Source organism: Arvicola amphibius, chromosome 15 (assembly GCF_903992535.2).
Source record: "Arvicola amphibius chromosome 15, mArvAmp1.2, whole genome shotgun sequence".
Classification (NCBI taxonomy): domain Eukaryota; kingdom Metazoa; phylum Chordata; class Mammalia; order Rodentia; family Cricetidae; genus Arvicola; species Arvicola amphibius.
The window spans coordinates 18,334,216-18,361,902 of NC_052061.1; the positions used below are offsets into that span (position 1 = coordinate 18,334,216).

At 37.6% G+C, this 27,687-nt stretch overlaps 1 protein-coding gene across 1 annotated transcript; it reads right to left on the reverse strand.

Moving 5' to 3' along the window:
- Positions 1–634: 634 nt before the first annotated feature.
- On the reverse strand, positions 635–27,604 carry Abce1 (ATP binding cassette subfamily E member 1). Its single transcript, XM_038312913.1, has 17 exons — positions 27,479–27,604; positions 26,332–26,417; positions 21,915–22,012; positions 20,635–20,752; positions 19,918–20,055; positions 19,715–19,784; positions 19,388–19,484; positions 18,091–18,180; positions 10,590–10,711; positions 8,309–8,530; positions 7,238–7,297; positions 7,082–7,140; positions 5,246–5,356; positions 5,018–5,160; positions 4,779–4,901; positions 3,275–3,386; positions 635–2,292 (listed from the first exon to the last, which is right to left on the reverse strand). Exons 1-17 carry the CDS (start codon positions 27,579–27,581, stop codon positions 2,245–2,247), a joined length of 1,800 nt encoding a protein of 599 aa, XP_038168841.1. The 5' UTR covers positions 27,582–27,604; the 3' UTR covers positions 635–2,244.
- Positions 27,605–27,687: the final 83 nt, after the last annotated feature.

The window sequence follows — 27,687 nt, forward strand, 5'->3', positions numbered from 1 at the left end:
CAAGTGTGCCTTTTGTTATGGCTGACTGCTGGGCATGGGGACTGCCCTGGGGTGTGGTGGAGATGCCCAGTGACATCATGGGAGAAAACTGATTTTCTTAGCAGCTTTCAATTGCAAATAGCTTCCTGGTTAGGGGGTGGAACTTGGTGTCCACCTCGCTTTTCAGGGATGGGACTTTGGTTCGAGCCCAATGCCTGCTGTCCTATCTCGGAGTTGGTGTGTGTATCCTTTCTTTTTCAAGACAGGTTTTCTCTGTGTATACTTTGCTGCCCTGGAACTCACTCTGTAGATCAGGTTGACCACTGCCTTTCAAGTGCTCATATTAAAGTTTGCACCACCACCAGGACCCTTTATATACAGGCCTTCCGACAAGTTTAATATCTGAATTTGTATTTTCAAATTTCACTTGCATGAAAAATAGTATTTTATTATTCTACATTGTCATTAGCAACTAAATGGATTAACTTTGTTTTCTTTAGGACAATTTTAAATCAGTAAATACTTTGTTTCTCTGCATTCCATGTGTCTGCAGTATTAAAAAAAACCTATCCTTAAACTGAAAATACTTCACTATAATCCTGTGCCAACATTAAATGCATAATGAGTATGAAAGAATGAACAAACACAAGTAATCTCAGAGTAATGAAGGGAGAAAATTTTTATTCCATATATTTCTGTATATTTGCATTGTTTTACAACAGATATGTATTTATGGATTATTCATATAAATTCATTTTAGAATGCCTAATGGGGTCCAGTCAAAAACATTAATTTCTATCATTAATCAAGATTATTAAAATTCTAATAATCTAATTATAGTTTTGCCAAATCTATTTTTCCTGTTCTGCTGGTCCCATTATTCACTGTAATCTACCTCCCTCATAATTCTAGTTCAGCATATTAATAAGGTTTGGATAATGTCCTTTGTATCCACACCTAAAATTAATATGTTCTGCAGCAGTGGAAACTTTGTATTGCTATTTCTGGCACTCATTGGAGAAGTGGCTTAAGGTTGCCCTTGGTTGCTCAACAGAAAAATCTGTAGTCTATAAAAACAGAAGGTTGGGGAGGTGGCTCAGTTGGTAGAGTGCTTCCCTAGCCTGAGGAGCCCTGTTTTGATTCTCAGCACTGCAAAATCCAAGTCTGGGTAATGGGCTCAGAAGCTCAAGGTTGTCCTTGGGCTACAGGACACCCTGTCTCAAAACAAAACTAAAAACAAAACCCTAACATCCAGATACTTAAGTCACCAATGTAAAGACTTTATATCTGTAGGGGTAATGGTGTGTATGTATGTGTACACACACATACAGATCTCTGTGCTGGAGCCAGGCAATTGCTGTCCGCCTGACTTGTTGAGACACGATCTTTCCCGGAACACAGCACTCATGGATTCTGTCAGTCTGGCCAGCCCTGCTCTAGGCTCTGTCGGACTTCCCTCCCCAGGACCAGCATGAGACTCCCGACTGTCTAAGATCTGGTCCTCATGAGTGTGCAGTTGGCACTTTACTGACTGACCCATCTCCCAAGCCCAAGTAGTTTTATAGGAAGCAAATACTCAGAAATACCTCCTCCCATCTTGATTATATAAATTTATGTTTACAAAGTAAACCTTATAGAATGTAAAAACCAAAAACCTAGAGTTAAATTAGGGTACTAAATAACTTTTGACAGATGTTCAAAATAAAAACAATGCATAAGTTGGTCACCAACATCCACCTTCTAACAATGATGTTTGTAGCAGACAATGTTCCTTGAAAGCAGCTACACACTGATAATATAGTCACAGACTGAAAACAAGTAGCAAATACAATCCTGGTGTTTATTTATCAGACCTTAGCAGTGTAGTCCTTGACTGGCTATTAAATAGGGCAATTTGATTATGCTGGTACACTTAGCAAACAGGTAATACATTTTATCCAAGATTTTAAAATATGGACAACACCAGTAAGTAAGCATCTGGTACATGAATATAATACAGAGCTGAAAATCTCTCCACACATCATGGAGATCCAGAGGTGATTTGCATATTTGAAATGTCTCCATTTTAGTGAAGTATGCCCAGAGATTTATCTTAAGGACAGAAAAGCTCTTAAATAACAATTTACAATACAACTGGCTTTTGATGTCACATTAAGAAAATCATACTTCAAACTCCAGAGTATGTGGGGCCATAAAACCTGATTAAAGTTTTATATGATAAAAATCCCAGTAAGTAAATGGCTTATTGATAATCTCAGATTCAATTTAATCATCCAAGAAAAAGTAGTTTCCACTCTTCTTTTGTTCTACATCCTAAAAAATAAGAGAAGTAACAAAAGTCAGAACAGTCTCTCCTGGCAGTAACAGATCTATGCAGTGTTACTCAGAAGCGCTTCTCTCAGCAGTGCACAGCGCCTCATGGACAGCCTCTAAAATGTCCAACGTGTGCCGTCTGTCATATGCTCAGATATTCTTGGAGAAGCTTAAATTCCACCTTTAAGCTCCTGGTACAAAAGACAGAATACTGCCAGCATGCAAATCACTTACTATGTCAAATATATTTAAAGTAGATTTCCTCAGAACTGTTTATAGGATGGTGGTCATTAATCCATTTATCTACTTGACCAGCTATTATTAGGAATATGCTCTATGAACACCTTAAATGACTCAGTATCCAGAAGTGGCTTAATTAGCAAAGGAGAATGTTTATTCATTTTAACTATGTCTTAAACCATAAACTGCTTAAAAGTATTCTTAAAAACTTCATTAATAAAACTCCATTAATCACTCTCAGTGGCAAAAAATAAGGTTTCTCAAAAAAGTTTTCTTTTATTCCTTTATAGACAAAGTCTCACAGCCCTGGCTATCCTGGAACTTACTATGTAGACCAGAATGGCCTCAAACTCACAGATGTCTGCCTGACCTTACCTCCCAAGTGCTGGGATATATGATGTATGCCACTGCTTGTTTTAAATAGCACACACACATTAATTAGAATAGCAGATACATTACAGTTGTTGCATGCAACAAGAATAAGAAAATGTAAAAAAAAAAAAAAACAAACAACCAAACTGAGAATCAATAGATACGGCATACATTTTTAAGAAAAAAGACTTAAGCCTAGCGGTGGTGGCTCATGCCTTTAATCCCAGCACAGGGGAGGCAGGCAGATTTCTGTGAGGCCAGCCTGGTCCACAAGAGCTAGTTCCATGACAGGCTCCAAAAGCTACAGAGAAGCCCCGTCTCGAAAAACCAAAATGACTTAAGTTTACAATGGTAGGAGTTATTTACATACCTTGATTGAATTGAGCTTATTTATTCGTGGTCTATAGTTGTTGGGATCTCTTCTGAATGTAATTTCCAGTTGAGACAAAAATTTGTTCATGCCAGCCAAAAGAGTTTGAGGACTAGGGAAAATGAACAGTTTTCATTAAATTTAGCTAAGTCCCAAGATCATAATTACCTTTTCCTCTCAGTTATGCACTAAGGCTAACATTACTATACATCACTTAGTTGGTCCTAGTTCTGTGTAAAGCATAGTATATATTTCTGATGTTGAGCAAGCATTAAGACAGAATATTTGTTGATTTTTTTTTTTTTTGCATGGCTCTGTACCATGTTAGGAAAGTACTCTGTACTGAGATATTGTCATGGCTCCAAAAGTATTACTTACCAAAAACAAGTTTCCATTAAAAACTATTTTTGCTTTCGTCTTTTATATCCAGCTAATTTCATTTTTTTTAAAAAGGTTTATTTAGAGTCCCAGACAGTTGAGAGCTATCACATAGGTGCTGGGAAACGAACATGGGTCCTCTTGAAGCACAGCCAGTACTGTTAACCACTTGAGCCACTCCACCCCCACAAGTTATTTTTAAATTTGCTAAATAACAACAAAAAATATGGAACACTTTGAAGCATTCTGCAAACCCAAAACAAAGATTATTGAAGAAATAAATTTTACATATCTAAGAAGTTTCCAGTAAGGAACATATTGTCAATAACTGATGATAGAACTTATGAAAACAAAGATCTTTTGGGATGCATGGTACCTTCCTTTTTCTTTTTTTGAGACACAGATTTACTATGTAGATCTGGCTGTCTTGGAACAAACTACTTAGGCGAGGCTGGCCTTGATCTCACAGAAATTCATCTGCTCTGCCTCCCATGCTGGCATTAAAGGAGTGTGCTACCACGTCTGGCTGGTACTTTCATGGGCCCAAACTTTGTTCATTGGTGATTTTATAAGGTACAACTTAATGTAGGTTTAGCAGTAATGGTAAATAATGTCTCATTGAGAGACCTGAATTTTGGTTTTCCCTACAGTATGATCAGTGTTGTCAGAACACCAAGAGAAGGTAGAACAACACATTGAAACTGGGGTGGGTCAGTATCCTGTGTTTGCCACCTACTATAACTATATTGTAGTCGGGCAAGTCATTACTTCTTTGAATTTTATTCTGCACAAAAATTAAGTTTTTAAGAATTATCTATAAAAATAGTATTTTTCTGTGAAGTATAAATAATCAATTGGACAAAGTTCAGCTGAAAGAAAAGGTATTTGTCTAGGGCCCTGTAAGATTATCCAGTATTCTATATTAGTCCAAAAACTACTATACAGGCCTCGTGCAGTATCATATAAGAATAACCTAAGGAGTCAATAAGAAACTGATTTACTTGCTATCTCCTTGAAAAAAGCAATGACTTCAGTGTTTATGAGTTTACAAAAAATTTAGAATGTGATGTTTCCAACTGTTAGAACTTAAAATTTTATTTCTGAACACTTAGTAAAGCATCTTTACCTGTTTGCAACTGTATTCTTAGACGGAACACCATCAAACACGATGACGCGGTCTGCTAGGTAGGTGGCCATGATGAAGTCATGTTCCACAACAAAAGCTGTCTTCTTTGCATGGAGTATGAAACTGGAACATAACAATTTGCAAACCTTTCATAGCTTTTATGAGATTCAAGTGTTTTATTAAACACATCTGTGTGCCAGTAAACATAATCAAAAATATTCTAGAAGACAGACATTTACCGTTTGACGACTCGGGCTGCCATTAATCTTTGCTCAGAATCCAAATATGCAGATGGTTCATCAATTAAATAGACATCAGCAGGTTTCCCCAAACAGAGAGCTAAAGCTACTCGCTGAAGTTCACCACCAGACAATGTCTGCACCTAATTGGAGAAGTTCAGCAAAATGAAGAGTGTTAAAGTCCAAAATAAGGATGCTCAGAGAACTGTAAGGATAATGTTACAGTACCTCTTGATCAATGATGTTTTCAATTTGTAGGGGCTTCATCACATCAGTCACAAACTGTGGGTGAGTGTAAGCATCTCTGATCTTATCATGCAGTAATTGGCGAACAGTTCCCTGATTTTAATGGGAAAAAGTTTTTAAATGATAAATTACCAGGAAAGATCTTTTCTGTTTATAAATTTTAGTACTAAACTTCAGACCAAAATGATTTCAATTTGCCACCAATATACACACATTCTAACTTATTTCTTCCTCTGAGACAGGGTTTCACTATATAGTCAACCAGGTTGCCTCCAACTCAGACAGCCGCCTGCTTCAGCCTCCAAGTGCTGGGATACGGCTGGCATGCACCACTATACCTGGCCAATTCTAGTTTTTATCCCTATTCACCATCTTGCTCATGTTTTGAGGTTTTCTATTTAACAGCACTCACGTACATAAGAAAAAAGGCAATAGTCTTAGAATTTAAAAGTACAAAGTAAATGAATACTTCAGTGGAGAAATAATTAAGAACAGGAATAATCCTAAATGTTAAAGTGGGTTGAAACCTTGGATAATCTGTAGGCCATAACACATATTTTAGGATTCTTAGATGAATCCTAAAATGGCTTTTCTCTCTCTCTCTTTTTTTTTTTTTTGGTTTTTTCGAGACAGGGTTTCCCTGTAGTTTCTAGAGCCTGTCCTGGAACTAGCTCTTGTAGACCAGGCTGGCCTCGAACTCAGAGATCCGCCTGCCTCTGCCTCCCGAGTGCTGGGATTAAAGGCGTGCGCCACCGCCGCCCGGCCTAAAATGGCTTTTACTTGTTACTGAGAACAGATCCGAGTTTGAGAACGTGAGAGGGCTATCTACAGTACTAATGAAGGTAAGCTGTCTGAAATGTGGAGCAGGCTGGTGCTGTGGCACTGGCAGTACAGTGACCCAGCACTTTCAGGAACTGAACGGACACTAGTGCTTTAGCAAGACATCGTCACAACTTACCAGCATTTCATTTCCGTAAGGTCGAATAAACTTAGATTCTAAGAATACTTTGTTATATATCATTCAGCAGGTGACAGGCATCTGTGTTTTTTCTTCTGTTTGGCTCTGATAAATACAGCTGCTACGAACACCTGTGTGTAGGTTTTGGGTACTGAGGTATGTTCATTGCTCAGGTCTACATTAATGAGAATTGCTGGTTAATAAGTCTATGCTACAGAAATGATGTGACTGGTTTTCTTAGTGATTATAGTTTTACATTACCATCAGCAACACGCAGTGCCCAATCTCTTCACACTATCACCAAGACTTGTGCCTGTCTTTTGGATTTTTTTCTTTAGTTATTCTACTGTTGTAAATTAGTATTCACGAAAATAAAAATAAAAAAACGTGGTATTCACCATGTTTGATCTGCATTTTTGCAGCAACTAAGAAAGCCAAGCATCTTTCCATATGGCTATGGGTCATCTGGATTTCTTCTTTGGAAGAACATTTGCTTTGCCAAAGGCTCACATTAGGTTTGGAAAAAAAGATGACAGATTTTAAAGCTACTTCCAGAGCCAGATGTGGTATCTACATTCAATACTCCAACACTTGGGCAGTAGGGGCAGTGGACTGAGAATTTCAGGTATTTGTGTTATATAGTAGATTCTAGGCCAGGCTGTGGTTGTATAGATGCTAATAAGGCTAAGAATATTAATATGATTTTTTTGGTGTGTGGTGGATATTGAATTCAGTGCCTTAATTCATGTTAAACATATACTCTACTACAGAGCTAATGTCCTAACCCCTTACTAAAGCAAAAGACTAAAGGTATATGTACATACATACATTTTAATAACCAAATTAAAATACCAACTCACAGTTGATTTGGGACTGATTTTCTGTGGCTTATAACTGACGTTTAGAACTGGTACTTCTCCTGCAAAATAATACAAGTACATATCACACAAAACCTGCCCAGACATTTAAAGTTTACGTTGTGGGATAGAGTAAAAAAGTAATATCTGTAACATTACCTCCTTCGTCGGGTTTAAGCCTTCCAGCAAGCATTCTGATAAATGTGGTTTTACCTGTACCTGGTAAGACAACAACAAATATAAAATTAACCTTACATTCTGAAGTAAAGCATACTTTTCTACTTGTTACAATCTGAGAAATCTGTCTTGAAGATATTATGCAAAAGTTCTTAAGAAAAAACAATCCCTAGCTGGGCTGTGGTGGTTCATGCATTTAATCCCTGCACTTGGGAGGCAGAGGCAGGGGAATCTCTGAGTTCACTGCACAGAAAACAGAAGATGAGGAGGAGGAAGAAGAGAAGGACAAGTAGAAAAAGAATCCTCTCCCACCAGTCAAGTATTAGCTTAAATTTATTGGGAGTAATAAGACCAGTGTATCTTAATACATGCTTAGCCCATACAACTTAAGTGTTCTGAGTGAAGCCCAATACACTGCAAATCTCCTTGTGTAAAATCTTTCTTCTACAGTTTTATAAGCTATTACAAACTATTACCTTTACATCATAAACCAAACTATTACCTTTAAATCATAAAACCAACACTAGATATTTGTAAGATTCATCTTACAGTTAGTGACAATTTAATATTGAAAATATTGGTAATAAAACTATTCAAGAAAGTAGACAGCTCTCTGAATTTTTTTTTTTTTTGGTTTTTCGAGACAGGGTTTCTCTGTAGCTTTGGAGCCTGTCCTGGAAATAAGAAAATTACAAATACGGGCACCCAAGGAAATGTTTTAAAGCTAGTATGTGTCTGAATTATCAACTGGCTATTCCTTCCGGTTCTTTTGCAGAATGAGTGATTGCCTCACTAGTTTATTCACAACAGAATAATAATAGTTAATAATAGTTATTCATCAGAACAGAAACAACAGATTATTTTGTGGAAATAATGAAATATTAATCTGTTTGAACAACAGTGAGACTAAATTAGTAAATACCACAAAAAAGTAAAGTTAAAACAATAAATTTATAGATTCAAACTCAAATGCCAGCCCTGAGTCTGTTCTTGATGAACATGGGCCATTTATAGAACCAACTCTCACCCATCACGAAGTAAAGGCTTACTTACCATTTTCCCCCAGCATCACCATGATTTCAGAATCTGTAAACTCTCCAGCTACAATTGCGAGCTCGAACTCGCCCATCTTTTTCTTCATCCCAGGGTATTTATACATACACATCTTTTTAACTTCTTCTTCGTTTGCTGTCTCAGCTACCTTAAAGACAAGGGATGCATCCCTGAACCTCAAGTTCTCTGTGGGAACATAGCCGTCCAAAAAGATGTTTATGCCTGTTGGGAAGGAAATTGCCAACAGATTAGTGAAGAAAATATAAATAATATAAATAAAATGAAGCTAAAGTAATGATTAAGACTGTTTTGGGGGAGAAGATGGGTAATACATCTATACTCCATATATCCATTTTCTCTTCATGTATCTCTGTCAATATCAATTCTGCACATAATCAAAAGTCAACACTCTGTTTCAACAATATAAGCATGCTGGGCATGGTGACTGGTGCCTATAATCCAACAGTTAGAAGACTGCTAATATAGCCTTAGCAATGTAGAAGAAGCAATGTAGCCTGGGCAATATTGTGAGGCCATGCCCCAGAAAAATGCAATTTTCACCACCAAAACCAAAATGACTCTCTTCCTCCCAGTGTAAGCTTTATTTGAAATTTAAACAATCTGTGACCATATTCCTAAATATATGAAACATGAAGTTATTTTTATAGTATCCTTATATTAAAGTTGTTATTTTGGGACAAGAAGATGGTTCAGTGGGTAAAGTACCTGATGACATGAGTTCAAATCTAAGCCCTACAGTATGGAAGGAGAACCCGCTCCCAGGAGTTTCCCTCTGCGTTCTACACACTGCTGTATGCATGTGCCCCCACATATGTACATACATACTCATAAAGGCAAATAAGCAAATGTAAATTTAAAAAATAATTTTCCCGCTTAAAAAAAATGGCAAGTACATAAGGAATAATTTCAGGTATGAAATTGACACAAAATACTTTTGAGAATAAAACTTAAAAATAAGTAATTTAAACAAATTATTAGTATACTTTTCTGATTAACTTTATATTTTCATAAGAAACTAAATGAGCTAGTTTCATTAGATATATATATTTGGTTTCATTGTATTAAGATAAAAACCATTCTCTAGAGTGTTTAATAGTAGAAGAAAATAAACTAACATTGTATATAAAAAACCCTTCTCTATTAAAAATAAAACATTCACAAGGGCAGGCAAATTGAAAATAAAAAGATTATTATTTGAATAAATATAAGGAAAGATGTGTTTTCAGCATTTCTATGTATAAGTGAAGAAAAAGTAGCTAAGGCTTTGGGAGGTCTTGAGGAAGGACGCTGTCATTCATCTGGACCATTTAAGGGACTCTTATGCTCAGCCTCGAGTACACAGTGGACTGGAAGCCTTAGGAATGAGAGAACCACCTTTTCTAAAAGGAGTGTTGTTATTTTTAAGGAATGAAGTCTAAAGATAGAAAATTAAACCCAAAAACTTTGATGAAGAAAACTCAGTCTAAGAGCTTCATTTACCAAGTAAGGAAAAGACTTTGGTTGGGCATGGTGAGCACACCTTCAATCCCAGCACTCCAGAGCCAGGCAGAGGCAAGCCTGATCTACAGATTGAGTTCCAGCACAGTTAGGGCTGTTACAAAGAAACCCTGTCTCAAAAAACACACAAATAAGCAAACAAGTCCTTGCTATCCTGTCAACTGGAAAAATATGTCCTAATGATTATCACAGCCATACCCAGATGCTGAGCTGTAGCAGTTAAAGAAAGGCAAGGATAGTCTCTCACCAGATTACTGTGTAGATCCAGTGTTTACAAGAAGGACTTTCAAGAATGACTACTGAGTATATCCATATGTCATCCTGATTCTACATTACATGGTAGTACTCATGAGTTGAAGAGAAACATTAGGCACTGCCTCTGAGCAGAGTATGGCATACTCCTGTAATACTAAGCTCAGGCGGACAGGAAGATTGCTGGGTTTGAGGCCAGGCTAGAGTATACAATGAGTTCCAGTCTTTAAAAATAAATTTGAAGGTGACAAATACTGCATATGTCGAAATGTAAAGATTCATGATAATAAAAATAGTGAAAATGAATTTTTATTGTCCCAGGAGAAAATTCTCAAAGAGGAATTCTTTTCTGTAGCCGTGTACAGCCTTTACAATGCACTTCCCTCCCCTCAATGATTCAGTTTCACATACATATTAAAGCAGTGCAAAGGGCTGAATATCAACTGTTTCACATTTCTAGGCATTAGAGAAGAAGAGGCTACAACATTATGGGAAACAGGTTTAAAGTTACCTTCTCTTACACTAAAAGGCATAGTGACCACACCATAAGCACTTGGTACACCATATAAACAGCAGATGAAGTCAGAGAGATAGTCCAATACACTTAGATCATGTTCCACCACAATGATGTACCTGAAAAGTAAGACAGACTTTTATTTTTCAATTTAACAAAACATCATTAGCTAAGAGTAATATATTTCTTTTTACTACAGTTTAAATTTTAGAGAAACACAATTTAAAAATTTAAGTTTTTAATTTAAAATTGTAAATTTTAAATTTACAATTTAAGTGTAAAAGAACATAGTAAAGTCATAAAATATTTTCTTATACAAGGCTCATTATTGATGCTCACAACAGAAATGTTTTTCATTTTACATTTCATGTAAAAGAAAAACACTCATAAGGTTTACAGGTATATAAAATAAAGTTGTCTTGCTAAAATGAAACATCCTAATGTAAACGCTGCAAAGTGGCATTATAACACTAAATTAAAATATAGCCTAGATTCTTTGTTTGAATATTTCAACATTCAACTTCTTTATTTAAGGTTTAGAATGTCCTGCCCCATAGTATGGGATATATATTCAAAGAAAGACTAAACAGAATCCCTTACATAAGAATATTGACCATCTAAGAATTGGCTGGGGTAATGAATAATATGAAACGGTGACTCCCCTGTGAAAGGCTATATGGTAAAATATAATCTAGAGAATGGATGACGTGAGACGCAGGAAGAACAAAGTTAGTATGCACTACAGTGCTTTAAGAACAAGGGGGATGTGCTAGGGATGCCAGTGCAGACTCCATAAGGTCTACTAGAACATAGGCTGGCAAACATGGAGCCAGGAAGCTTTCGTAGAGCACTTTATTCCTATCCTACCCATTTTCACACACCTCAAATACCAATTCAAATATCAGCTTTCCGCACAAATAAAGTTCTTATCTGTATAAATTGAAAATCACTCTCACAAAATGACTAATTGTTTCCCTTGATATTGCTGAAATTGGCAACTGCATGAATTCTTCCAACTTATGTTAGCAAATTATCATGTCCCTTCCCTGTCTAAATTGTAAATCAGGTTCTCATCTAATTCTTTAATAAAGATTACTAGATCTCAACAAATCTGTTTTCAGGATCCCTGATGTGCCTATTAATTCCATACGAAATGAGTATTTTCAGACTCTCAAGAGCTTTTGCACACTCTACCTTTTTGTGTTGTTGTTTGAGACAGGGCTTCTCTGTGTAGCCCTGACTGTCCTGTTCTGTAGACCAGGCTGGCCTCAAACTCCAGAGATCACCCGCCTCTGCCTCCCGAGCGCTCAGATTAAAGGTGTGCACCACTGCCTGGCTCCCGAGTGCTCAGATTAAAGGTGTGCGCCACTGCCTGGCTGACTCCATCTATCTTACTGTTACTTTACTTATGTACAGAAAAAAGAAACACAAAATGAAGTCCACACCCTCAGTAATGCATTTCTGTTTTGTACATTTAAGGGTCATTCCTTCCTAAATGGTCACCTACCAAAATTTTCATCTATTAAAATACCACTTAGTTCTTATTTTAACTCATTTTAAATCCTATTCACTACCAGAATAGTATTCCTAATATACAAATGAATTTTCCCTACTTTTAAAACTTCTCTTTACTTAATGAAATCTCTTGCATTTCTTGAATTCAAATGGAACTAACTTAGAAGTCAGATGTTTTTCGATGGTTTAGGAGACAGCATCTGTATACCTAAGTAAGAAATCTGTGCTGAGATATATAGATAATGTATACAACTAAAAGGCCCAGTTTATTTTAGATTTCTTACTTTTTTCCTGGAGGATATGATCTTCAGAATATTTATAGCATTAAAGACTGACAGAATGCATGCTTTGACACAGTTTCAGAATTAAGATATACTTCCCAACTGGGCGGTGATGGCACAGGCATTTAATCCCAGCACTCGGGAGGCAGAGGCAGGCGGATCTCTGTGAGTTTGAGGCCAGTCTGGTCTACAAGAGCTAGTTCCAGGACAGGCTCCAAAGCTACAGAGAAACCGCCTCGAAAAACCAAACAAAAAAGAAAAGAATGAAGATATACTTCCTTTAGCTGCTTACCACCACCTATCATCACACATGGATTACTTTTTTGAGACAGGGTTTCTGTGTTTTCTCTGTAGACCTTACTTTGTAGACTAGACTGGCCTTGAACTCAGAAATGCACCTGCCTCTGCCTCCCAAGTGCTGGATCAAAGGCTCATACCACCAGAGCCAGGCGTTCACATGGGAGTATGTTAACTCAACCAACACATGAGATTGGTGCATCTACAAAAGCTTTCTACTTACTATTTCTGCCTGGTCAACTCAATTTGTCTGAACATGCTCTCACTGTCACAATTAAGGTGTTATCCTTTCTCTCATACTTAAAACATCTTGTAAAATCTATTTCTCACTAGCCTATATAAAATCTGTTGATTTCTATTAAATCTTCCTTTACTTTCTATCTTTTAATTTGACTCAGTAATAACTTTTGTTGTCCAGTGATTTCCCTGAATAACTACACACTGAAATGTGAGTCAGTTGATTCAATTATTTTTCTTTTAGCTCTTTTTATTAAAGTTACATTATCTGATACTTAAAAATCATAGATGAAAGTAGATGATGCGATCTATTACTGAAAGGAGCTTGGATTAGAAACTACCTAATCATCCGTATCTGTCTGTATCTTTTTAAGGCCAGGATACACAGGTATTCTTTTCTTTACCATATGGCCAAGTTCTTAAAACACTAGGAATACGTTTTCATACTGTTTCTTCTCAGACTCTATTAAAATGCTCAAGCATGTTTATAATGCCCAATCATGTGTATGAAGTAAAAAGTATGTCTGTTTTGACAATTAAGAGTCTACCAACGTACTTGTAGGTTCAATTCAAAACATTACTGATCATCTGTTACTGATCATGTGTTGGACTTTTGTTTGAGGACTTGGGGCTTTTATCAATTTTGAAAATCCATCAGCTATGATCCCTCAATGCCTCTAATTTAAAAGTTAGAATTTTTAAATTTAAATAAATGGCTCATTGCTGGGCATAGTGGTACAGGCTTTTAATCATAGCTTTTGGGAGGCAAAGGCAGGCAGATCTTGAGTTTGAGGCCAGCTCGGTCTACAAAGAGAGTTCCAGGACAGCCAGGGCTATACAGAGAAACTCTGTCTTCAAAAACCAAACCAATAAGGCCCACTATCATTATCACTGAGTATATGTGCGTGCACATGCCATGGAGGTTTGCTGAGATTAGAGGTAACTTTATGGAGTTGTTTCCCTCTTTCCAATTTTATATGGGTTCTAGGGATTGGTTTGCCAGGCTTATGCAGCAAGTGACTTCACCTGCTCAGCCATCATGCTCAGACTCAACCAAATAGTGTTCTTACTATAATCAACATGCTTCAAATCTCCCCTTATATTTCAATGCCATTTTCTCAATTACACTGACTAACTGTGAGGTTGTTTTTTTAATGTTCCCAATACCGTTTTGCTGTCCCGAACTCATCTAATTACTTCAGGGAGTTTTTAATGTTACAATACGTGTGTGTATGTTTGTACAATTTTTTTTTGTGTAGGTACATGTATGTCACTATGCACACAGATGTGCACACTCACGGAGACTAGAGGCCAACATTCGTATCTTCTTTAACTGCTTCTCTATTTCTTTCTTTTTTTTTTTTTGTGACAGAATTTTTCACTGAACTTGAAGCCCGTTTATTGGCTATACTTTGCTGACTAGCAAAAAATCCAGGGATCTTTTTGTGTTTGCCTCCCCAGCAATGGGTTACAGGTACATGGCTCTGTGCTTGGCCTGTTCTCAGATTCTTGGACTGAACTTAAAAACTCATGTTTGCATGAGAATCACATTACAAACTGAGTCATCTTCCCAATCCTTTTAACTTTTAGATTTGTTTGGACTTTTGAACATTTATTCATTAAATTCCTAGGGTTTTTAAGACTTTAAACTTTTTGCATTATTTCTGAGGCTCTTACAGCATATTAAGATGAAATGCTAACACTACTATCTTATTATGTATATTAACTAAGTTTAGAAATGGCTGCCTTTTATATTTTATTTTATTTATATTTTATTCTGAGAGTTAAGTTCATGTTCATCTTTACCAGTAAAAATTTTATACAGCTGGGATCTGCAGGAGGTCCTTCTGTATTTGCGTTGCTTTCATTGGTTGAATAAAGAACCTGCCTTGGCCTTTTGACAGGGTAGCCCTTAGACAGGTGGAGTAGACAGAACAGAATGCTGGGAAGGGCAGTGTGGCAGATGCCATGAATCTCTGGCCTGAGATGGATGGAGGTTAGAATCTTGCCGGTAAGCCACAGTCACGTGGTGATACACAGATTTAATAGAAATGGGTTAATCAAGATGTGAGAGTTAGTCAATAAGAGACTAGAGCTAATGGGCCAGGCAGTAATTTAATTAATACAATTTCTGTGTGGTTATTTCGGGGGTTAAGCTAGCCAGGCAGCGGGATGCAGCATGCCGCTCCTCCTACTACAGGGATCATGCCTTTAATCCCAGCACTCAGGAGGCGGAGACAGGAAGATCTCAGTGAGTTTGAAGCCAGCCTGATCTACCAAGAGAGTTCCAGAACAGCCATGACTGTCACACACAGAAACCCTGGCTCAAAAAACTAACAACAACAACAACAACAAATGTATAGAGTCTCCGGCATACTTTTCCAAATGCATTGTCTGTTTCTACACACCATAGGGCTAGACGTCCTAAGACTTCTTATACTACTTTCTCACTCTGAAGGCCTCATCAATTCCACTGGTTCAATACATTTCCAATCTACAGCTATATGACCTGTTCGCATGAAAACAGAATTAAACAGAAATCGTCACTCCAATTCTAATGTGCTTCTTGGCATTTCTAGTTCAGGACTATTAATGTGTTTCCAATTTGCCTTTTTGCCAAGAAAGCAACATGATAATCCAACACAAGAAGCAAGCTTCCATTTGCAGAGGGTGTTACAGCCCATGACTAACATCATTATGGACACAAACAATGTCTGAGAACCCATATATCTTTTTTTCTAGTTTCACTTTGTTTTCTGATCCCTTGAGACTTCTGTTATGTTGAAACAATGTTTATCAAACCAGTAACTCAAGAGAGGCATTATGGTATAAAAATACTGTATCGAAATCCTCTCTACTGATTACCAGCCTTGTCAAATAAATCTGCACCACTGACTAATAACCTTTTTAGATCACATGCTCTCTCAAATGCAAAACGTAAATTCTACCTAAAGACCTAATAAAATTACTAGAAGCATCAAGGGCAATAATGAATTAAGCAACTGGAAATTAAAAAGCATCATACTCAACACATGACACGGTCAATGGACCACAGAAGTTGCTAAGAACTCTTTTTCTGTTCAGTGAGACTGAAAACATAGAACATAATTCTGGTGACCATGTTTTAAGTATGTGTGCTTGTATAAGACTGAGATTTGGACCTGACAGTCTGCCAGAGGATCCATTATTCTTTGGGGTGAGTGAGGAGTGAGTGCCCGAACCTTAGCAATGAGGGAAATGCAAATCAAAACAACGTTGAGATACCATCTTACACCTGTCAGAATGGCTAAAATCAAAAACACCAATGATAGCCTTTGCTGGAGAGGATGTGGAGTAAGGGGTACACTCATCCATTGCTGGTGGGAATGAAAACTTGTGCAACCGCTATGGAATGCAGTGTGGAGGTTTCTCAGGAAATTTGGGATCCACCTACCCCAGGACCCAGCAATCCCACTCTTGGGAATTTACCCAAGAGATGCCCAATCATATTACAAAAGCATCTGTTCAACTATGTTTATAGCAGCATTATTTGTAATAGCCAGAACCTGGAAACAACCTAGATGCCCTTCAGTGGAAGAATGGATGAAGAAAGTGTGGAATATACACATATTAGAGTACTACTCGGCGGTAAAAAAGTGATATCTTGAATTTTGCATGCAAATGGAGGGAAATAGAAAACACCATCCTGAGTGAGGTAACCCAGGCCCAAAAAGATGAACATGGGATGTACTCACTCATAATTGGGTTCTAGCCATAAATAAAGGACATCGAGCCTATAATTCGTAAAAATCCTAGAGAAGCTATATAAGAAGGTGAACCCAAAGAAAAACATATAATTATCCTCCTGGATACTGGAAGTAGACAAGATTGCCGGACAAAAAATGGGAACATAGGGGTTGAGTGGGATGGGGGGAGGGGGGATGGGGCGAGAAAAGTGTGAAGTGGAGGATGGGAAGAGCTTGGGGGAATAGGATGGTTGGGATATAGGAAGGGTGGATATGGGAACAAGGAATTATATATCTTACTTAAGGGAGCCATTCTAGGGTTGGCAGAGACTTGACTCTAGAGGGGTTCCCAGGTGTCCAGGAAGACGCCCCCAGCTAGGTCCTTGGACAGCTGAGGAGAGGGTGCCAGAAATGTCCAGATCCTATTGCCATACTCATGAATATCTTGCATATCACCATAGAACCTTCACCTGGCATTGGATGGAGAAAATGACAGAGCCCCACATAGGAGCACCGGACTGAGCTCCCAAGGTCCCGATGAGGAGCAAAAGGAGGGAGATCATGAGCAAGGAAGTCAGGACCGTGAGGAGTGCGTTTACCCATTGAGACGGTGGGACAGATCTAACGGGAGACCACCAAGTCCAGTTGGAATGGAACTGATGGAACAGGGGACCAAACCGGACTCTCTGAATGTGGCTGACGGTGGAGGAGGACTGAGAAACCAAGGACCACGGCAATGAACGTGAACTCTACAGCATGGACGGGCTCACTGTGAGCCTTGTCAGTTTGGTTGCTCATCTTCCTGGACTTAGGGGCAGCTGGGAGGACCTTGGACTTAACATAGTGAAGGGAACCCTGATGCCTCTTTGTCTTGGAGAGGGGTGGAGTGGGGGTATGGGTGGAAGGGAGGGGAGGGAAGGGGGAGGAGGAGGGAAGGAGATGGAAATCTTTAATAAAAAAATGAGGGGAAAAAAAAAAAAGACTGAGATTTTCCAGGTGGTGGTGGCGCACACCTTTAATTCCAGCACTTGGGAAGCAGAGGCAGGCGGATCTCTGTGAGTTCGAGGCCAGCTAGTTCCAGGACAGGCACCAAAACTACAGAGAAACCCTGTCTCGAAAAACAAAAACACAAACAAAAAAAAGACTGAGATTTGCATTTGATGATCTAGCAACAACTAAGATGTTCCCCCCCACCCTGCAAAGAAAAAACCCCCCAAAAAATCCCCCCCCAAAAAACCACATAGCACACATATATACTCTACATAGAATCTGAGGTACCAATAAACGAATCTTAACTAAGAACCTTTGTTCTAGGATAGAGGAAGGCAAACTCTGATGGTTGCTACAAATGATCAAAATGAAAAACATGAGTATGTTTAATCTTTAAACATCTGTAAAATCCCTCAACAAAAGAACACAGAAATGTACTGGATCTATACTTACCTATCTGGATTTATTAGAGATCTAATAGTAATGGCAGCTTTTAAACGCTGCTTGACATCAAGGTAACTGGAAGGTTCATCAAACATAAATCTAAAGGAAAAAAAAAATAAAAGACGCAAACATACTCAGTTTGAACAACCTAAATTCCACCATATATATTCTTTTTTTCCCCCTTTTTCTAGACAGGGTTTCTCTGTGTAGCTTTAGAGCCTGTCCTGGAACTAGCTCTCATAGACCAGGCAGGCCTTGTACTCAGAGATCCACCTGCCTCTGCCTCCCAAGTGCTGGGATTAAAGGCATGTGCCACCACTGCCCAGACCCATATATATTCCTTTTATGCAGCACAATAACGGCTCTGATTAAAATTAAAAATTTCACATACCAATGAAAGGAGGCTAACTGTAAGGGTAAAACTCTGTATTTTGTTCATAAAGAAGAAAATATTTACAAAAGGAAGAAATGTATACCTACAAATTTGAGGAGAGCTTTGAAGATTGCACTGACTTATTGGTACCTTCTCATGAAAAATACTCTCACGACAAATACTCTTGACACAGTGGGAAGTAGTCTGAAGAACACTTTCCCTTTTGTTCTTAAATCGTATTTATTTTGTGTGTTTGGGGATGTCACTGTTTGTATGAGGAGGTCAAAGAATAACTTGCCTGAATTGGTTCTCTTTCCACCTTGTGGCTCTGGAGAATTTAACTCAGGTCTGGTAGGGCTTGGTGGCAAGCACCTATTCCGCTAAGCCATTTTGCTGTCCCCCAAGAGCCATTTTCTTAATTGCCTCAAGTCAAAAGGCTTTAAAGTAGATTGTTTCTCATGCACAGAATTTCACAGAATATTTTGTGGAGAAGCAAAGGCTTGATTATCCACCAGAGCAGAAATGTGGGAAAATATGGGAGCAGTAAGTATCGGAGAGGGAGATACTAGAGCAGGAAAGAGACCCGTCTTTCCTGTTCCATCTCTCCCTCACATGACATGCTGTTCTGACTGCAACTAATCTAAAGATCTCATCTTCTCCTTGAGATATTTAGAAAGCTTATGGACCTGGATGGAGAGCTAAAGTTTTAAAAATTTGCTGTATGGCAGAAATAACTACTCATAAAAACAAATGATTTCCCTGCCTTGGGACTTGAAACAGGGAAAACGGTTTATGGATATACAACTGCTTTAACGTATTACCTCAAAATCAGAGCTTTAAGTATTATTCCTTTTAAGATTACTACTGAATTAGCAGTATTACAAATACAAACTCACAAAGATTAAGATACACAAAAAGTGTAAAGTAACCTACATATCAGCTTTTTGTATGCAAACGACAGCACAAGCAAATCTCTGCAACTCTCCTCCTGAAAGATCTTCAACATTTCGTTCTTTAAGGTGAGTTAAATCTACAAAGAATAATCAGAAGCATTGTGTTCAATGTTATAAATTCTGTTTCACCTCTTCTGGGCAAAATGCACACTGCATGTCAATATTCTGAGTTTGAATGGTAGTCCAATTTAAAACTGCATAGTAACAATAAGATAATTATAAAAGCTTTCCTCACGAATCCAGCAATCCATATTCAGGCGATTATGATCAAATGCAATCTATGAAAAGCGTGCACTCAAATACTTACCAAGTTGCTGACATACAATTGCCTGTGTCTTTGTTTCATCTTTTCGGTCCAAAATAGATCCCACTGTCCCCTACGTAACAAAAAATTATCACTGTTTTCCTTTAGCATTAAAAAGTCACAAAGCAAAACAAATCTATTTTGATATAACTTTTATTCTTCTATCAATAATCTACAATATAGCCTCTCTCTATAAATCAACTGACCTTCGCAGCCTTGGGAATTTGGTCTACATATTGAGGTTTAATAATGGCTTTTAGGTCATCTTCTAGAATCTTGGTGAAGTAATTTTGTAATTCAGATCCACGGAAATAAGTCAAAATCTCTTGCCAATCAGGCGGATCCTAAAAATATATATAATAATTATCAGAATTTAGGATAAAAATACAAAATAGATGAATGCTAAATAAAACTAAACATATATCAATTGAAGCCATCTAAGTTAAAATTGGAAATAGACTCAATTTCAAATCAAGGCATACAAAATCAAAGGTTTAAGTGAACTATAAATTTTTAGTTAAGCAACACCAACAGATCTTAACTTAGAAAGGATAGACTGAGACCTGCCACATATACACACAAAACAGGTAACAAAACCCCCAAACAAATGATAATAAAAAGAAAAAATGAAATCCATACATGGTAGTGTGTACCAGGATTGGGAGGCTGAGTCAAGAGGACTTTTGAGTTCAAGGTCCTCTGAGGCTACATAGTAAGAACATGTCTTAAAACACGAAACTAAACCAAATCAAACTTGGAGCAAACAACATCTCTGAACTAATCCCACAACTTGAAAATAAAAACATCCAAAACAAATGAACAAACAGACAGACAAAACAAAAAAAAACCCCTATATCCATCCCTCCCCTCAAAAACCACATAAAAGACCCAGATACTAATTTTCATAGTCTGTTAATACATACATCATATTTTCCAAGGTTTGGCTTTTGCTTTCCTGCTAAAATTTTTAATGCAGTTGACTTTCCAATACCATTAGTTCCAACTAATCCCAAAACTTCACCTGGACGAGGGATAGGCAATCTATTACAATATTGGGGGGGAGGGAGAAAGAGACTCGTTATTATATTGAGGAAGAAACGTAACAGTAGACTAGTGTACTTTGAAGCACTTGCATGTTACATATATCCATTAATAAGCTAAGAAATAAGCATTACTGGGGGGAGCAGCCAAGAGAAAGAAATTGTTAGAAATGTATCCATAATCCCATAATCAATACTTTTTTAAATCTCTTAAGCTAAAATAACATTTTTCTTTACAATTAAAGCTCAGTATTTTTGTTTATTTGTTTGGGTTTTTCGAGACAGGGTTTCTCCGTGTAGCTTTGGAGCCTGTCCTAGAAATTGCTCTGTAGATCAGGCTGGCCTACTCTGAGTCCCAAGTGTGCAATGCCACTGCTCAGCAAGGCTCAGCTTTAACACACAAAATGCTTTGGTAAAAATTTCACAGCAGGTACAACCCCATACTGTCACTTTTTCCTTTCTAGCCTGCAACTTACTTGTATGGAGGATGTGAAACACCAACTACAAACTATATATATCATTCTCTGTTGTTGCTGCCTTCTTAGAGTTGGCAGGATGAAAAAACCCTTTTATTCGTAAAATCTACTTTCAGATTCAACATAATGCATATCAATACATTAATATTCAGCAGATAAATATAGGCATTAGGACCTAGTAATTTAATATAAGGCTCAAGTAGTATAGCCTCCCCTGTGAAAACATAAGATTTCTTTAAGGTTATTTGGGATAAAGATATTATGAACATGGTCATTGTCAATTGTAATCATAGAATAATTTGAGATGTTTTTACCTTCCAGATATCCAGTTTCTATAATTATTTAAGACATAATTCAACTGGGCTAAATCTTTTATAGTTGCTTTAAATCCTTCAGGATTTAATTCTATTTATTAGTTAGAATGAACTTTTTTTTTTTTTTTTTTTGAGACAGGATCCCGCTAAGGTAGCCTTGGCTGACCCAGAGCTAACTATACAGACGAGGCTAGCCTCGAATGTACAGATCTTCCTGCCTCTGCCTCTTCCTTCTGAGTGCTGGGATCAAAGACATGCCACCATGCCTATTACTGATGACATATAAATATAACCTTGTATTTTATAATATTCTAGTAATCTTTGTTGGATGTTCAAAACATTTTCTTCCTGACTGAAGTAAAGAGGAATATACCTGTGAAGCTTGAAGGCATTGGCACAATATCGATGTGTTGTTTCTTTTTCCAAGTTGCTTGGCAAGTTGACAATTGATAAGGCGCCAAAGGGGCATTTCTGTTATTTAAATAAAGAATCATATATTAATTTATAAAATGTGACTCAAGTGAATTAATATTTTTATTGAAATCTTCCAAGCATGAATTTTACAAGTGAAAAACAATTATCTTATTTACTTAAAAATAAAAACCAATTTCCTTGAAGATTAAAGCTGTATTGACATTTAATATTCTTCATGACTGATAGAATATCAGACACTACTGTTTGATGCCTTCCATATCTGTCTATAACAGGAGTATTCCTGTCCTTGTTTGTGTCATTCCTACATTAGGTAAAGTCTTTTAAGATGTCTGGATTGTATCACTTGGGGAAGAAGGCTATTTCTATCTTGCTAATAGATAGCCTAGATATTATATCAAAGCTTAATGTTTTTCTGTTAACTTAATATAGTATTTGACTATCAGATAAATGTCCATGGAACAAGAATGGCAAGTATAAGAAAGTCACTAAGGGCAGTGGTAGTGTGTGGGCTGGGGAGATGGCTCAGGTGGTTCTAACATTGAGTTTAGACATACCCCCAGCACTCATGTAAAAAGCCAGGTGTGTTCCTAAAATCTCGGAACTGGAGGTAGGAACAGAAAGATCCCTGGGGCTTGCTGGCCAGTCAGTCTAGCCAGATTAGTGAGGTCCAGGCTTAGTCAGAGACCCTCCCTTAAAAAAATGCAAGGTGGGATGCAATTGAGAAAGACAACTAACTTCTGACCTCTGGCCTCCACATGCACACCAAAGGAAAAAAAAAGTCATAAAGTGGTTAAATATATCTCTAAAGTACAGACAATGATAGAGACATAACTAGAATGATAAGGTCACCTTAGAGCTCTGCTAAGCAGATATGTTCAGTAAGTTTAGGGAACTGACTCAGAGAGAATTCAGTGAATTTTCATTTCAAACTATGAAAACATAAATTAAAAAAAATAAAATAATTTTATTTTCCAATAATGTCTGTCCCTTAACCATACTGCCAAAATTTTACAGCCAAGTTTTCTAGTCTTTTCATCAATGTGTAAAAAGTGCATAGAAGCAGCCGCAGATGATTAAACTGCTCCGTAACATGGGAAAGAAACTCCCATTGCTCATAAACAGTGTGGACTACTCAGGGTGCAGGGTGAACACAATACCTTCTCCTCCATTACTAAAAGTTTATTTAATTCTTGTTTTTAGGCATTCAGATATCTACCTAAAATTGTGGACTATTATTTTTTTGCAGCATCAAAAAGAAAAAAAAGGAACAGATGACACTGTGATGTCCACACAAGATCCCCAACATTACCATACAGCATGCACACATGACAACTGAACAGTAAATGTTTTCTAGGAGCACTATCTCCTGTTTTATTTTCAAAATAAGGAAAACACTTTCAGAATCCATGAAACTTTTCTTGATATTTAAACAAGGTTTCAAAAACCGACATAAAACATACCTATAGCTTACATGAACAATTTATAAGAAAGTATCCATACTCTGGTGAAGTTCCTGTCTATATCATCTATAAACAAAAATATCTAAGAACTTTATTTACCAGTTGTTAAATTCTTATAAGCTAAAGTTGGAAATCTACCACTCATAAGTCAAAAGTCAATTATCCAATGTAACACAGTACAACAGAAGCCTATATAACATATAGTAAAGCATTTTTAGATTAAATTTAAATTTTTTTGCGATATTTCTACTTGAGAATGGTAAATTTAAAATTAAATAAACTTGGGCCAGGTGTGGAGATGCATGTCTTTAACTGCAGTACTAGGGAGGCTGAGGCAGGAGGATATCTGTGAGTTGAAGGCTAGCCTGGTCTACAGAGCAGTTCCAGGCCATCTGGAACTAATTAGTGAGCTCAGTCTCAAAGCAAAAAAATAAACAGACTATGATACCAGCTATACTTCATTTCCAGAATATTAACAAAGACTTGCAACAAATTTTTCATGTAATAAAAAGCTGATACAGAGAAATAATCTAGTTAGAAATATCTTTAACAAGCTGCATATGACAATTATTTGCTTAAAAAATGTTATTATTGAATATGTGTGGTGTGTAGCTATGGTGCATGTGTGGAGTTGAAGAGGACAAATCTGTGGAGTTGTTGCTCTCTACAGTTAAGTGGGTCGCTCAGTTTGAAATCACATCATCAGACTTGCTCGAAAAGTGCCTTTTTCTTTCCAGGACATCTTACTGACTAACCTTGGCCTTTCTGCTCCTCGCACCTTCTTAGGCAGTATCAGCCTTATCCCTGAAACGTGATAGTAAAGGCTGGAGTACAGAGATTTGGCCACACTGAGTGCCTGGACTGCATGCTGCCTTCACCTGGGGACAAGTGGACACCGCTGCTATGAACAACCCTTCACTGGAGCTCCAGTACCTGGGGTCCATGCTCCAGTGAGAGTACAACCACGGTATTTCCACAGCACAGTCAAGGCTGGGACTGGGAAACTTGTCATGTAAAGGAAGGCTACTTCTACCTTTCGGGAGTGTGCTCTACCAACACCAAATAGGGTGACGCTGGTGCTGAGGGTCCAGTGGTATCTTCACTATTACGGAGGACAGGGCTCACTTGAAGAATAGAACTGAAAAGGTCACTTATCATCTCTGCCATTTCTGCTAATGGCCCCCATGTTTGTGATGGGCATTAACCATGGTAAGGATAAAAAACATACTCAAGATTGTCAGTAATGTCTCCATCACCACCAACTGCTTAGTGCTATTGGCCAAGGTCAATCACGACAACTTTGGTATCATTGTGGTGTGAACCACAGTCCACGCTATCACTGCCACCAAGAAGACTATAGACGAACCCTCTGAGAAACTGTGATGACAGCCATGGGCTGCCCAGAACATCATCTCTACACCCACTAGCTCCACGGAGACTGTGGGCAGTCACTCCAGAGTTGAATATGATGCTCAATGGTATGGTCTTCCACATTCCTACTCACATGTGTCCATGGTAAATCTGACCTGGAGAAAGCTGACAAACAGGACATCAAGAAGATAGTGAGACAAACACTGGAGAGAGGCCTAAAGGGCATCCATCCTGGGGACCAGGCTGTCTTGATGGAGGAGTGTCTATGTGTTACTTTCATTATTAATAAAGAAACTGCCTTGGCCCTTTAAGAGACAGAAAATTAGGTAGGCAGAGTAGACAGAACAGAATTGTGGGAGAAAGGAAGCAGAGTTGGGAAGATGCTTCAGGCAGTCGCCATAAGCAGCTGCCATGCCTCTCCTCTCTCCAAGATGGACGCAGGTTAAGATCTCTCCTGGTAAGCCACCCCTCGTGGTGCTACATAGATTACTAAATATGGGTTAGTCAAAATGTGAGAGTTAGCCAATAAGAGGCTGAAACTAATAGGCCAGGCAGTATTTAAAAGAATACAGTTTCCGTGTAATTATTTTGGGTAAAGCTCGCCGGGTGGCGGGACGCAGCCCTGCCGCTCCTTCTACACTGTCTCCTGGGAACTTAATAGCAATACTTTCTCTTTCATCTTTGATGGTGGAGTTAAAACTGGTCTCAGCAACCACTTTGTAAAGCTCATTTCCAGGAATAACTATGTATTTGGCTACAGCAACAGCATGATAGACCTCATAGTTCACATAACCTCCAAAGAGTAAGGAATCCTGAACTACCCACCCCAGCGAGAGGAATTGCTGTAGAGTTCCTGCCTCAACATAGCATGTACTGCACAGAGCATGTCCCTCAGTTTTCATCTTAGATGCCCCAGAGAGAAAGGGACTTAAAGAAGCCTACTGTCTTACATACCATCATTAAAGATCACTGGAACTCTCACATAAATTAAGTAACTAAGTTTGATTTGGGAGCCAGCAAGATGGCTTAGTAGGTAAAGATGCTTGTCACCAAGTCTGGTAATATCAGTTTGACCCCTGGAACCTATATGGTAGAAGAACTGACACCTGCATAGTGTCCTCCAACCTCCACATGTACACAGTGGTACGTTAGAACACACATACGCACAGATGTAAAGTAAATTTAAAATAGCAATAAAAGCATGGTTTCATTAATTTAAAAAAGCAATAATACTGTCATAAGAATATTACGTTCTTAAACTTTTTCATTTATCTACCCTATACTTTTTTTTTGTTGTTTTTCAATACAGGGTTTCTCTATGTAGCGTTGGAGCCTGTCTTAGAACTCACTCTGTAAACTAAGCTGGCTTCAAACTCACAGAGATCCGCCTGCCTCTGCCTCTGCCTCCCAAATGGGATTTAAACGTGTGTCATTACTGCCTGGCCTAATTTTGCTTAAAAAAAAAAATAAAGTATTTAGAATTTTAAGAGTTTTTGACTTGATAAATAAAATATTATCACTTACCTTAATACAAATACCACAACCAATACAGAGAGTCTCAGAAATCCATGCTATTTTGCTCTGGGGTGTAACCTCTATGCATAATTTTCCTGGCAGAGAAAAATAATTTCCTTTATCAGAACACTTTTAAGATTGTTATTCAGAAAATGCTGCTTCTGGAAATCCCACACAAAAGTTTCAATGACAAAGATAATTTCTTACATTAGTATTTGATGAAACACATCCTAAATTAAACAACTGGGTTTATTAATTATGTATTCTTGCTAGGCAATAAGCAAATGGCCAATATATTCTGTTTATCTAATACTAGTAAAAATGGTAAACCTTGAAATATTATTGTGTTTACGCTGACTGGCTAAATTTGTTTTTGGCTGCAACGCCACAGTCCTGCATACAATAAATGATTCTTTAACTCATAAAGTAAGTATTGGAAATGGAAAGGCATACTGTAGATAGGAATAAAGCATTTCAGCTAGGTAAATAAAACCCCAAAAAGCTATGCAGTTTTCTAGTACACAGGTAAAATTAAGCACAGCATTCCAGACCTCAAAAACTTAATTTCTGAAAAGCACAGGAGCTATTAACAAATACCATCTAGAGACACTACTACAAGGCAGTAGCCATGTAGCTAACGCCGAAAGGCACCAACAATCTGTCAGCTCCAAATTGCTAGGTTTACTTAGTCTCGAAAATCTAGCAATACCCCAAGAAATGACTGTCATAAACCTTAAATGTATTTATTTATTGGTTTCAAGATGAAAACAACATCTAATGTAAAGATTCTGGTAATCCTTTTCCCGTGACTCAATTACAGGATCTCACAGAATAGCAAGGATTGCAGTTAACTTTTGGTTTGACTGTATATTTAGGGAATGTCTTAATAATGATATTCTACAAGTTCTTTTAAAAGACCGTTTAGTCACAAACTTAGAAAAAATAAACAAAAGCTTAGAATAATTTTAAATTTCTCATGTTTGTAGTTCAGAGAAACTATCTGTGATTATCACAGTATTTGCTAAAGCCTCTCTGAAGCTATCACACATCTGCTTTCTCTATGATATCATACTATCTGCTTTCTCTATGAAGACATCTGACTATCTGCTTTCCCATAGACACTTCCTACCCTTAGATGGCCAACAGAACTGCTTACCCATTCGAACCACAGGGCAACTCTTTTTGCACTCCTGTCGACATTTCTTAGGTTTACATTTGTCATGGTTGACAATAGCAATTCTTGTTAATTTGTCTGCCATAATTGTAACAAAGAATATCTGGCTTGCCTATTAAAGAAAAATGAACAAAGTTATAGCAAATTCATTATAATCACCCAAAGAAAAATAATTAAAGGCCATAAAAGGA

Bases quoted from the DNA above. Each gene is read 5' to 3' on its own strand.
- Abce1 (XM_038312913.1), bottom strand. From the start codon at position 27,581: ATGGCAGACAAATTAACAAGAATTGCTATTGTCAACCATGACAAATGT. The intron at 20,056-20,634 runs GTATGTATTAAC...ATATATTTTTAG, and splicing joins CAAACCTTGGAAAATATGAT to GATCCGCCTGATTGGCAAGA. The intron at 7,141-7,237 runs GTAATGTTACAG...ATTATTTTGCAG, and splicing joins GCTTAAACCCGACGAAGGAG to GAGAAGTACCAGTTCTAAAC.